The following is a 13,450-nucleotide window of genomic DNA, read 5'->3' as shown; positions in this document are numbered from 1 at the left end:
TATGTGGGCAATACTTAACACACCAGGCAGTTAACTACACAGAGTTTGTTCATTCCCATTTGTTCTTAAACCTTCTGTATCTAAAAAGGCTTTCCCTAGCTTCCTATCCAGTCAGTTCAAACTAGTTCACTACAGTACACAATTCATATATCATATTTGTGGAAAATCACAACTGTATTCTCATATACTGAACACAATTTTACTAGTACACATACCATTCAATATATATAAACTAACATTTATACCATTCAATATAACATAAACTCGGGGCTGGAGAGATGGCTCAGCGGTTAAGAGCACTGTCTGCTCTTCCAGAGGTCTTGAGTTCAATTCCCAGCAACCACATGGTGGCTCACAACCATCTATAATCAGGTCTGGTGCCCTCTTCTGGCCTGCAAGCATACATGCAGGCAGAAAGCTGTATGATGTATACATAATAAATAAATAAATGTTTTTAAAAAAAAAATAACATAAACTCTGCTCAAAAGGAGATCATGTAGATCATGGTTTCAGTCGGCAGTAAGGTATCTTCATTTCTGACATGTGGTGACTCAGACACTGGTTGAGAACCTGTGATCAGAGGTGCATTGGTGGCAAGGCTCAGTGACGTGGCTCAGCGGGTCGAAGCATCTGTTGCCAAGTCTAATCAGCTTGTGTTTCATCCCAATACTCATATGGTTCAATTATATACATGCATATAATTACACACACATACACACACACACCAAGAACTCATCATACTAGTGTATTATATCAGTCAATGTTTATCAAGCAAATAATGCATTTCCTGAAGTGAAAGCAAGATGATAAGAAAGAACCTAGGATCAATTCAAGACATTTGTCATTCCAGCTCTGCAAAGAAAGACCTAGAGTTTGCTAAGGCCACACATTAGCTAGCACAACTAGATATTCTAACACAGTACACCTTGAATTCTATGGCTGAAAAGTCTATCAGAAAAGAAAAGTGAAATATCAGAAGAGCATCTTTTAAGAAATAAACTATGAGGGCTAGAAAGATGTCTCGGTCAAGAGCATTGGGAAAATGCTCTTACCGAGTTCTATTCAGAACTCAGGTTCTATTCCCAGCACCCACATGGCAGCTCACAACCACTTATAACTTCAGTCTCAGGGGCTCTGACGCCCTATCGTAATCTCCACAAACACTGCAGATACATGGTGCACAGACAGACATGCAGGTAAAACACCCATATATATAAAGGTTAATTAAAAAAAAATAAAATCATATATTGGGCCTGAGAAGAAAAAGCAGGACAATTGAACTCTAATATAACTTGATCCAAGCCAGAAAAACTTCCAAGTGAAGAGGATTTGGTCAATTGCAATGTCTTTGTGATGACAAGCTTTATTCCATAATCTATAAATTGAGAGGAAAAAACATACCTAAAGCTTAATTAAAATGTTAGGCAAAAATCTCACCACTGTCTGCACGCAGCAGTGCTTACAGTAAACATCACCTGGCACTGCTAGCACAACTGTCTTAGGTCTCATCTCAAGCCAACATAAACAGAAGTCTGAGATAAGCTTTTAACATAATCTTGATATTCAAATGACTGATGCTATATAATAGCGGAGAATTTTCAAACTATAAATTATTTCCAAGACTCTCATGGGAAAAAATTGACTCTCAGTTTCTCTTAGCCTATTCAACTGTTAGCTTGCTTGTTCTTCTCTCTTCATTCATTTTTTTTCTGTTAAAGTTAATATTCCCTCTCCAACAAGTATTAAACTAAGGATTGTTTTGAATTCCTCTCCCAATATTTAAACCATATAAACTGTAATGAGATCTATGCAGTCATAAATAGAAAAACATAATAACTTATCAATTGTGAATGGAAAACACACAGAAAGGAAGTTACTCATCACCCTTTCAAGGTGACAAAAGAGAAAGAAAGACATCGCATATGTAATAAGTTTAAGGACTTTGCAGGAATAAACTCTCAACACAGCCCAGACTCTGGACAACTTAACAGTGCTGAAGAACATTATGTTTGCAATATTTAATCAAATCTTAGGCAAAGAATATCTATGTTTAAACAAATATAATTACAATTCATAAACTCATTCACAAAGAACAAAGACTTCTTCAAAGAACAACAACAAAACAACAACCTCGAAAACTTAAGCAAGCCAGGTGATCTTTTTGAGACTGACTCTCAGGCAGGCCACACTGGCCTGAAACTCACGTGTGGGGCCCTGCCTCTCCCTTCGAGTCCTCGCCATGAGTGCAGAGAAGACAGGCATGCGCCCCCACAAGTTTATGTCGTCCAAGGCTTATGGCGCACTAGACCAGTGCTTTACCAAATGAACATCTCAGCCAGAAATCAGTATTTTTAAAACATTTTCCCTTACTGGTCAAGTTCCGTTAAAGTGACTTAAATACTCCATTCAAACTTCTTCCAGAAAATGGCACAAGTATTGATGAAAACCCTAGATTATCATCTAAGACAAAAGTCTCATTTTCACAAGAAGGAGAGCAATGCAGAAGTAAAACCTTACAGACGCAAACACTCACTTTCTATTGGGAAGCACCGAGAGGGGCACAGTCAGTGTAGGATCCACCTGCATTACAAGTACTCATCACGTGCTCCCACTTGCAGTTTGGAGGTCAGAGACAAACTAACTATATTCTAACTTTATCAGCTTAGAAAAGCCAGAGATCCAGGTCAAGTGAATGACAACATAACTGAAATACTAGAAATTCAACTTTTAATGTGGCTCACCAATGGTTCAAAACGCCACTAGCACGAATTTCACACCTGCAAAAGTACACATGTGATCATCCTCAAAAACCAATACGATCAGTGTTCTGGTGGCTCAGAGCTTCATCACCAGTTAGGTGATCTCCCTGAGTGACTGCCTAGCAGACACGTATGCTAGAGCACACTATGCTTGCCATGCGCCGGCAGGCGAGTGATCCACAACTAAGCGTTTTTAGGCTTCTTTAATGCTAACATGGATAACGCTAAAACTGATCGGGTTTTTAATATAATTTACAATATGAATAAAATATTTAAAAGATATTTAACTAACTTTCACTTCATGTATCTATGAAAATTATAAAAAACATAATGGTTAAATTTCACATATATAAAATGTAAGCATATATATATATGCTTTCTTGAACAAGTTGCAGAAAATACATCTAATATTATTATATATAATATATAACTCATATGCCAAAATACTTATAAAATAAATTTAAATTTATTAAGTTTTTTATTTGTGTCTCTAAGAATGTATGTGTGGAAGTCAAGATCAGTCCTTTCTTTTTACCAGGCAGGTCCAGCAAATCAAACTCACATCAACTTTGTGGGCCGCACCTACACTGTCAATGTGATTATTTCACTGGCCACAAGAAAAACTTTAATAGGCTTAACTATAGGTTGGGCGGTAGTGGAATGAAAATATCATCCTATAATATTTTATATTTCATAAAAATGCAATTGTGTTACTTGTGTCGCTAATAATTACAGAAAAAAGTTTGTAAATCAAACCTTCACTTTCTGTTTAGTGCCTTAGTGTATAATCTTAAAGCACCTTTCTGTTAAAAACAAGAGGAATTATGGGCCATAAACAGTATATTCATACTGAAGAACATGGCACCTCATTTTTGAATACCCAGTTTAAAAAATAGTAACTGGGCTGGACAGAGAACTCAGTTTAAAGCATTGGCTGCTCCCTAGAGGACCTGGGTTTGATTCTTAACACCTACATGGTGATTTAAAACCATCTGTGACTCCAGTTCCAAGGGATCCAACAACCTCTTCTGGCTTCCATGGGGACAAGGCATGCATGTGGTGCACACTCATAGATGCAAGCAAAACCCTGCCACACATACATTTTTAATTTAAAAGAAATTACCCAAAGTGGCTCAGCTGTGAAGAGCACTTGGTCCCCAAGAGTGAGTGCAGCTGCACACCAGCCTGTCACATTGTGCTTGACACCTGTATCTTACTGCTTAGCCACTCTAAAGGCAAGTGAAATATCTTTACAACTTTCAAAGGGATTTGTTCATATATGTATTTTTGAAAAGTGTTGTCTGTATCCCAGAGTGACCTCGAAGTCGCTATGTAGCATGGACTCATGTTTCCTACCGCCACTTCCTAAGTTCTGAGACTATGAAAGGTGCATCATCATATGGAACAGGAATCTATTTTGACTTTAATACATTTTCAATTGCTAGCTATAAGTCACTTCCTACAGGATTAATAACTTCAGACTCTATCCTAAAATATGATGTAGTGTCAACTTTCTCATGACTGTACTGGTAATACCTTTTTTTTTTCCATTTCAGATTTAATTATAAAATTAAAAATCAATACATGGTAAGGGGTCTCAAACGCATTTCTTTATTATTAATTTTCAAAGATGAAAGCTAAGGAAAAGTATTTCTAGTTAGCACAGACACATAGGTTGTAAATATCTATTTATATAAAGAAAAAGCCACACCCACCTTGCAAAAAGACAGTTTCAGCCAAGAGGACAGCAGCATGAGTTAAACAAAGAAGAAGGGGCACACAGGAGAAAGGTCATGGGAAATAAAGACACGTACTGCCAAGCTGAGAGCCTGAGTGCCGTCTCCAGGACCCACATGGCAGAAAGAGAAAATGGACTTCCCAGATTTTTGGGGCTCCACACATACATGGTATTCAAGCATATGCATATACACACCACACATGAAAAATGCAAAAGAGAAAAAATAGTTTAATAAACCTTCAATAGCAAGACCACTGTTTGGCCTCTTGATGGAGAATTTGATCTAAAAAAACTATAGTCTAAAGTTTTGATGGCTGGGAGGTTTTTCCCAACACTCTCACTTTGTAGCCCTCCCACCTAAGGAACCTAGGCCAGACTCCAACTAGTGGCAAAACTAACAGCAATCTAGCTGCCTTGGGCTCCTTAGTGTAAAACCACACTCGGCTAGACAAAAGTTACTCTCACAGTATGTATGTATATGAACACACGCACACGCGCACGCACACGAGCTTTATGATGGGAGAGGTTCTGAGCCTTTTTAGGGTAACAATGTGCCCAGTGTCTTCATAATACTTCTCATTTGCCACACTAAACCAAATCGAAGAAGGACTTCTACTTTATAAATAGACACATTTGAAGGATTCAGTAAGACTACCTTAGTACAGTGCTAGCAATGTAGCTTAATCCGGAGGGTGCCTACCTACAGTAACGGAAGCCAATGGATTCTGCCCTAGGGCCTTTGTCCTGCCCAAACCAGGGCAGAGGCATAAAGGTATCTAATCTCAGCGAGTATGGAGATGGAAACAGGTGAAACAGGAGATCGAGGTCATACTGCATCTCAGCCAGCTCCTCTTGGTCTACCTGGGCTTCATGAGACCTCAAAACAATAGAAGAAGAGTTTAACAATATCTTCACAGAGGCTCGAAAGACTACTCACAGGTTTGAGAACACCTGCTGTTCTTTCAGAGGACACACGTAGCAATTCACATCTGTAACTCCACTCCCAGGGGATCTAACACTCTCTTTTGACCTCTGTGGGCACCAGCTGAACACACTCGCATAGACATGCATGAAGATAAAGCACCCATACACACAAAAATAAATAATTTTAAAATAACACCGTAATACTAAATAAGCATTAAAAACATACACATATAGCCAGGTGTTGTGGTGCATGCCTTTAACCCTAGTACCCAAACTGCAAAGGCAAGCAGATCTTTATGAGTCTGAGTCCTGCCTCATCTAGAAAGTGAGTTCCAGACTAGCAGGGGCTATAAAATGAGACCCTTTCCTTAAAACACATACAGACACACACACACACGCGCACACGCACGCACACACACACACACACGTTTCCTTGTTTGTTTGTTCGTTTGTTTGTTTGGAGATAGCCTCAGCTGGCCTAAAACTTGAAACTCAATATTTTCCTGTAAGGCAGCCTAAAGTCCAAAACTAGAATTATTGGCATGTACTATTATGCTCAGATTTTATTTTAGTTTATTTTGATTTTAATTGTGTGTGTGCATGTATATCTATGTATGTCACATGTATAGGGGTGCCCTCAGTTAAGATTCCATGGAGCTGAAGTCACAAGCAGTTGTGAGCCCTGATGCAGGTGCTGGGAATCAAACTTGGATCCTCCAGAATATTAAGATGTCTCTTAACTACTAAGCCATCTTGCCAGCCCCCGATGCTTTTCATATTTAATTAGGTGCATGCCCATGTGCCTCTGTTTGTGTGTGTGTGTGTGTGTGTGTGTGTGTGTGTGATGTGAATACAGGTACAGATGTCCATGAAGTCTGAAGGACAGTGTTAAAGTCCCCAGAGCTGGAGTTACAGGTAGTTATGAATCACCTGTTATGAGTGCTGGGAAATGAACTCAGGTACTCTGCAAAAGCAGTGCACACTTTTTAACTGTGCAGCCATCCTCCAGATATTATTTTTATATAATATACCACAATTGGACAAATGTCTATTGCATGCTATACAAACTCTTCAAATCTTGTTTTAGGATTAGACACTATCATCCCCATCTTAAATCCAATACTATTTTCAATATAGTACCAGGGTTTTTCTCACATCAATCTGAGAAAAACCATTAACAATGACAATGCCATTGAAAAGTATGTAGTATCACTTAATGTTAAAAACAACATCTTTGTTAACATCGTACACCCTGCCTAACAAATGTGGTGTTTTACCAAGTTTGTATCAGAAATATAAATAACCCCCATGTCTCCTCTGCACACCAAAGTAAACAGGCATAAGTTTGGGGATTATAGAACTCTGAAGCACTTGTACCTATACAAACTACTTACTATTTTAATTAAATTAAATGTATTTTTTTTTTTTTGAGACAGGGACTTATAGCTCAGGCTGGGGCCTCAAGCTCCCTATAAAGCTGAGGACTTAAAGGTCTGTACCACTTGCACCCAGTTTATGCAGTGCTGAGGGACCAAACCCGGGGCTTTGCACATGCATGGGAACAAGCTTAACTACCAGCTGAGGTACATCCCCTGAGGTGACAATGCTTTACCTTCTGTTTTGGTTTATGACATGCAGTGCTGCTGATATGCACTTGCTATGTTGATTAGACTGTTCTGAGTTTGCTGCAGTCCTCCCTCCCTCCCTTGGCTCCAGATAGCCGAGGTTTATAAGTCTATGCCACCCCATATCTAGCCAAGTACTCTTAAATATCTAAAAAGCATTACCAAGATAAAATATAAAACCAAAAACTCATTACTTGGGAAACGAAAGAACCATCATAAACTCCTTAAATAATATTTTCTAATATGAATAAAGATTAAAACTTTACCATTTTTTATAGATGCTGGCTATGTAAAATCTGGTAAAATCCACTTACTTCTACCTCCCAAGTGTGTATGTTGAGATTAAAGGGGTGCAGCACTGGGCTGGAGAGATGGCTCAGTGGTTAAGAGCACTGGCTGCTCTTCCAGACGTCCTGAGTTCAAATCCCAGCAACCACATGGTGGCTCACAACCATCTGTAATGAGATCTGATGCCCTCTTCTGGTGAGTCTGAAGACAGCTACAGTGTACTTCTATATAATAAATAAATCTTAAAAAAAAAAAAAAAAGGGGGGGGGGGTGCAGCACCATGCCAGGCTGGAAAGCTCCTTTTAAACAATTGAGTTTTACAACCGTTCAGGTTGACGCGGGCTTACTGCTTTGCAGTGTCACTTATCTGAGTCATGCACAGTGAGAGTGAGAGCGGTCAATTGAGTCATGCATGCACAGTGAGAGTGAGAGCGGTCACCTGAGCTTTGAGTCCCAGCTGTTAGCTACTCAAGGACACTTAGGCAGGTAAATCAGTGCCTCGTCACTTAAAAGAATTTCCACAACCTTAGCTTATGGTAGAAAACACTGTAGCTTGCCTTTCAAAAAATATTAAGACAGCTACAGTGAGTACCTATAATTCCAAAGTTTATATCTAGAAACCTAAAAATGAAATACTTAATTTTCAAGAAAATTATGCTGAGGGCTGTTAGTGGTTAAAAGAGCTGACCTAGAGAGCACCCGGCTTGCTTCCCTGCTCACAATCATCTGTAACTCCGGTTCAACAGTTCATGTCTTTTCATTTTTTTAAACCCCTGCTGGTGGCAGCCACATACAGTGCTGCACTTACATACATACAGACAAAAGATTCATACACATAAGAGTAAAATAAATCTTTAAAAATAGTTTTAAAAAATCTTTTAAGAAAGAAAATGATGCTCTGTTTGTGACAGACCCCATGTTGGCCTGTGTTCACTATGTATAAATTTGGGGTGACCCTGACCCCTTAGATTCATGATCTCACCTGGCAAATGAACAATGCTTTAAGAGCTCTGGGGAACTTCCCAGTCATTTTAGTACTTACCTGCTGAATAATTTTGGAGGTTTTCTGAAGATTTTCTCTGGGAGGGACTTTACCAAATAATTTCCATCCAGGAGCACTATGGACAACTGATTTGAGTTCCTTTGTCCTTTTTGGGAAAAGGTTTCTGAAACACAGAAAATTTACATGAATTGTTTTCCATAACCAGAAAATTTTTAATTAATAATTAAAAAAGCAAATTTATTTCCAGAGCAAATTTAAAATATTTTAAATAAAATTATCCCAAATACTTATACAAATATTGCTTGTAATAACACAGTTAAGACTATCTGACTTATACAAAGGTTTTAGTAGAATCAGCCATATAAATTTTTTTTAAGGTAGAATATCTGATACTCAGGCTGACTTCCAGCTACCTACATAGCCTATGATGACACTGAACTCCTGATCTTCCTGACTCTACCTCCCAAATACTAGGATTATGATACACGCCACTATGCCTAGGTACCAATAAAAATACTGACAAGATTAACAATAAGGAAAAGTGAGACCCATAAATTAAATATATTTACTTTAATTACATGATTCAGATACTTGATTACAAAGGCCAAGAATACAGGTGGTAGGAATCGAACCTAGGCCCTCTGCCAGAATAAGAGCTCTTAATTACTTAGTCATCTCTCTAGTCCCACGTAATGAAATATTTTGAAAATACGATTTAGTTACTCTTGTAATGCTTTTTAAATTTTTGTAATAAAAGTACACCTCCTGCTGTCCCACCATTACTGACTGCTTTTCCTAAAACAACTATGTACCAGAGCTTATTGCAGAGGCCAGCAGACAACCACAGAAGAAAATTCTCTTACTGAAAATCTAAGAAAAAAGATGCGGGGGGAGAAAGAAAAGGAGGGAAAGACAAGCAATTTCAAACCATAATACAAGCTCTATTAATTTTGTTTATTACTACATTTATTGATTTTTATTGTGTGTGTGTGTATGTATGTATACATGCTTGTGACATGGTGTGTGTCAGTGGGAGTCAGAGGACATCTTGGGTAAGTTGCTTCTCTATTCCTTCTGTGGGTTCTAGGGGACGGAATTTGGGTTGTTAAGCTTAGTGGCAAGTTCTTCTTCCCACGAAGGCATCTCATTTGCCCCTGTGGTTGAGTCACTTAAAATGTTTGATATGTGTACGCACTTTATTAACTATACCTCACAGCTCCACATTCATCTTTCAAAATATGTTTCGTGGAAATAGAAATCTTGAAGCATTTCTTTTTAAAAGAATGAAGTTTTGTTCAGCTTTCTCAGTAGGAGGCACCTGGAGGACGGTGACTGAGAAAGGGGGCTTTTCTTTCCTGTGGTTTCTAGCTGCAGCACAATGGGCAGTGATACGGCCATGGTCCACTCAGGGGACATACGCCCAGACTTTGTAGTTAGTCCCTCACCAAACTGACAGGCTCATCCTGGAGATGGCATCTGTGCAACCCTCTGCCCTTGGCAGCTGACCCAGCCTATTAACAGCAATGTGCCAGTTCTCTCTCCCCAAACTCACCTGTGCCTTGGCCCCAGACAACTGTGCCAGACTCTCTCCCCTATTATATTCCTTTCATTCCAAAAGTCCTCCTTCTGTCCACATTAATAAACAGAGGAAGAAAACCTCCATTGTCATAGTTTATGTAAAGAACTATTGAAAGTGACACCAAGAACAAAATTCCTAAAGTAATAGTAATTCTGAGCTGAACTTAATCAAATTTAAATATCTGTACTTCAGAATACATCACTACCACAAAGTAGACAGCATATGAAACTCAGGTCATCTCATCCACCAAAGCAGAACTAAACTAGAAATAACTGGAGGGGTTGGGGATTTAGCTTAGTGGTAGAGCGCTTGCCTAGGAAGCGCAAGGCCCTGGGTTCGATCCCCAGCTCCGAAAAAAAGAACCAAAAAAAAAAAAAAAAAAGAAAGAAATAACTGGAAATAACTATATAACTTTGAAGAAGCCCAAACAATAAAATTATTATTGAATGATGTTATATCACTCTAACCACTCTAGAAAATATAGGAAGCCACTGAGAGCTAAAGGGTATCAGGAAAAATGCAGGAGCTAAATGAAAATATTAACACATAGACAGAATGCCTCCTATATCAAGAGTTTAAAAAGAGACACTGAAGAGACAGTTTAGCTGTTGAAGAAGCTCACGTTGGTTTTCAAGAGGGCCCAAGTTCAATTCCCAGCACCCATGTCAGTCAGTCCACAACTGCCTATAACTGCAGCTCCAGGGGATCCAGCACCTTCTTTAGCGTCCTCACACTCTGATTCATGTACACAAAATATGCCTATACTTTCTGAGTATCTTATTTATTTATTTGTTTATTTATTTATTGAGATAGATCTCTCTGGCTATCCTGCAATTCACCATGTAGAATGGTATGAACTTGAACTCACAGGGATCTACCTACCTTTGCCTCCTAATAACTGGGACTAAAGGTAGTGTGTATGTCTTTTAAAAAGACTACTGTTTTGAGAACTTGAGAATTGGCTCAGTGGCTAGGAGCACTTGTTACTCCTGCAGATGACCTGGGTTTGACTCCCTGGCTTACAACTACCCATAACTCCAGTTCCAGTGGGTCCATCACCCTCTTCTGGCCTATGCTGGCACCAGGCACACATGTGGTACATAGTCATATGTGTAGGCAAAATACTCATGCACATAAAAGCAAGTGCATCTTTACTTTGTCCACACACCACCCCAAAAAGATAGACTGAAGGAGGAATATACCTAACGCTGACTTCTGGCATCTGCGCACACGCATGCACACACGTAAGTACATGCATGGTCAAAATTTGACTCTACATTTTACCCAAATTAGATTACAACTATTAAGTAGCCAGGTGGTGATGGATCAAGCCTTTAATCCCAGCACTTGGGAGACAGAGGCAAGTGGATCTCTTCAAGTTGGAGGCCAACATGGTCTACAGAGCTAGTTAAGACAGCTAGTTAAGAAGTTTAATAGCATAAGCGAATAGAAAAACGTAAATTAGAACTACAGTGAGTGAGTAGAGAGACAGATTAGTGCTTAAAATACTGAGTCTCTCCAGAGGACCCAGGTTCAGTTCCCAGTACTCACATGGCAGCTCACAACTTTCTTTCTTTTTTGTAATGATTTATTATTTAATTTTATTTTATGTACATTGGTGTTTTGCCTGCAAACACTCCAAAAGGTTGTATCCTTTAAGATTTCCACTAGCAATGTAAATGGACTCTTATTTTTCTCATATCTATCATTGTGAGAATTACAATTTTTAGAATTACAGTTCCTATCAAAGATGTGATGTTTCATTGTATGATTTAAATTTGTTTTAATTATTTGTCAGAATCCATCTAAGAGAGACAAAAGGACAACACAATTTTCAGAAGATGGCCCATCATTTTGCATGGCTGTGATGGATAAACTCTAAAATTGCAAGGCTTTTAGAGAGTTATCTCAGAACTGATTCTTGTTATTGGGTTTCCTGTTACTGTTAAATAGCATAATGATCCCTAAGCATTAGCCCGCCCTATTGGACAGATTTCCTGCAGATCAATGAAGATGCACTCTCCTGTAGTAAGGCTATGCAGACAAGTAGATGATTGCTTAATTCCTAATAATTATTCTATAGAATTCCTAACTTATACAAGTGATTTCGAGCCCCCTATAGAAGGGCTGCATTTAGGGCTCTGTAAACCTTTATGTGTCATTAGCTGATTGCACTAGGATAAAAAGCAGGCTTGAAACATATTTATAATCAGGGAAAACATTCCTTCCAAGCAGTTGTGAAAACATTATCTGATAACTAAGATCATAAACAGGGAGTGTACAACTGATTGTAGTGAAGGACAAAAGAATAAATGTTGTCTGATTTATCTACACAAAACCTCAAAACTAATGAGACACTAGGCAGATGATTTGCCTCTTGACAAAACCATGCAATCTTAAGACCTAAGAATTATTGTTTTAAGCTCTTAATGACCTGTGGAGCTAGTGGCAGATAATGAATGCTTAATTCAATAACTAGTTTTAATGGAAATATATGTAAACATCTCTGTTGTAACATTTTATTCAATTCATGATTTGAATTTATGTTTGAACGTGTGAACTTTTGAAAAAAGATGATTAGAATACCATGTGATCAAGTATCCTGAGAAAGTGGGATAGTGAGACAGAGAGAGACAGGGGGGAGGGAGGAGGGAGGGAGGGAGGGAGGGAGAAAGGGAGGAGAGCATGAGTTGGGGTAGAAGATGTAACGAACTAGAGGCCCCCAGTTAGATGGCGGATCCTGGCCACCACCGGAGGATTTAATTTGGTATGGCTTATTAATTAGGATGTCAGTAGTTGTGCCCAGTGACTGTGTTACTTGTTGAGTCTAAACTAAGTTTGTGTGGTGTTTTCCTTCACACTGCCGCTCAACTGAGGTTAAGAGAAAGGTACTTGGAACATGCAGAATTTGGATGCGTGGGTGTGATAGCGACCTGCCAAGGGAACTTACCAGGTGGAAACATTTCGAGAGCTTTGGGCCAGAGAGTCTGCCGAGTCTGGCTGGGAATGTGAGCATAGTGCACAATAAGAGAGCCACGAGATTGGCAGGCACTACATGAGGCTAGCTATAGAAACAGCAAGACCGCTGGGGCCCGAGATGGTGCCTCTCCTTTTTATTATTAACACAACAGGTATGAGCCAGTGCGATGGCTCACTGGGAATGGGGGCTTAGCATGTATCAGGCCTGATGACCTAAACTCACCGAGCAGAAGGAAAGAACCTACTCTTACAAGTTACCCTGATTTCCCCTCTGCACATGCATTAGTGCTTGGCCCCCTCCCCCCCACACAAATAAAATGTTAATGTTTAAATGCAAGAATAATAAAATATTGAGCTGTTAATATTTTAACATTTTTACATTTTTAACAGAAAAATTGTACGATTATCTCAGTAGTTTGGGGGGGGGTTGTTGTTTTTTGTTTTGTTTTTAGCTTGGTTTTGGTTTTTGAGACAGGGTCCCTCCACATAGCTATCATTGTCCTGGAACTCACTAGGCAAACCAAGCTGGCCTTGAGCCTGCAGAGCTCTGCCTGT

General features: G+C 39.1%; 1 protein-coding gene across 3 annotated transcripts in view; it reads right to left on the bottom strand.

The window, feature by feature from the left end:
- The window catches only part of Tbc1d12 (TBC1 domain family, member 12), an 82,236-nt gene that overhangs the window by 46,772 nt on the left and 22,014 nt on the right, over positions 1-13,450 (bottom strand). For all 3 annotated transcript variants that reach the window (XR_015640774.1, NM_001377114.1, XM_087590511.1), the window contains exon 2: positions 8,377-8,500. Coding sequence is in view for 2 of the 3 variants with exons in the window: in NM_001377114.1 (NP_001364043.1) it covers positions 8,377-8,500 (124 nt within the window). In the remaining variant the exon portion in view is untranslated. The remainder of the gene's footprint in view (positions 1-8,376; positions 8,501-13,450) is intronic.

The sequence above is a fragment of the Rattus norvegicus genome, chromosome 1, assembly GCF_021556685.1.
Source record: "Rattus norvegicus strain SHRSP/BbbUtx chromosome 1, alternate assembly SHRSP_T2T, whole genome shotgun sequence".
NCBI lineage: Eukaryota > Metazoa > Chordata > Mammalia > Rodentia > Muridae > Rattus > Rattus norvegicus.
Note: the sequence above shows the minus strand (reverse complement) of the source record. Positions and strands in the feature narration are given on the sequence as shown.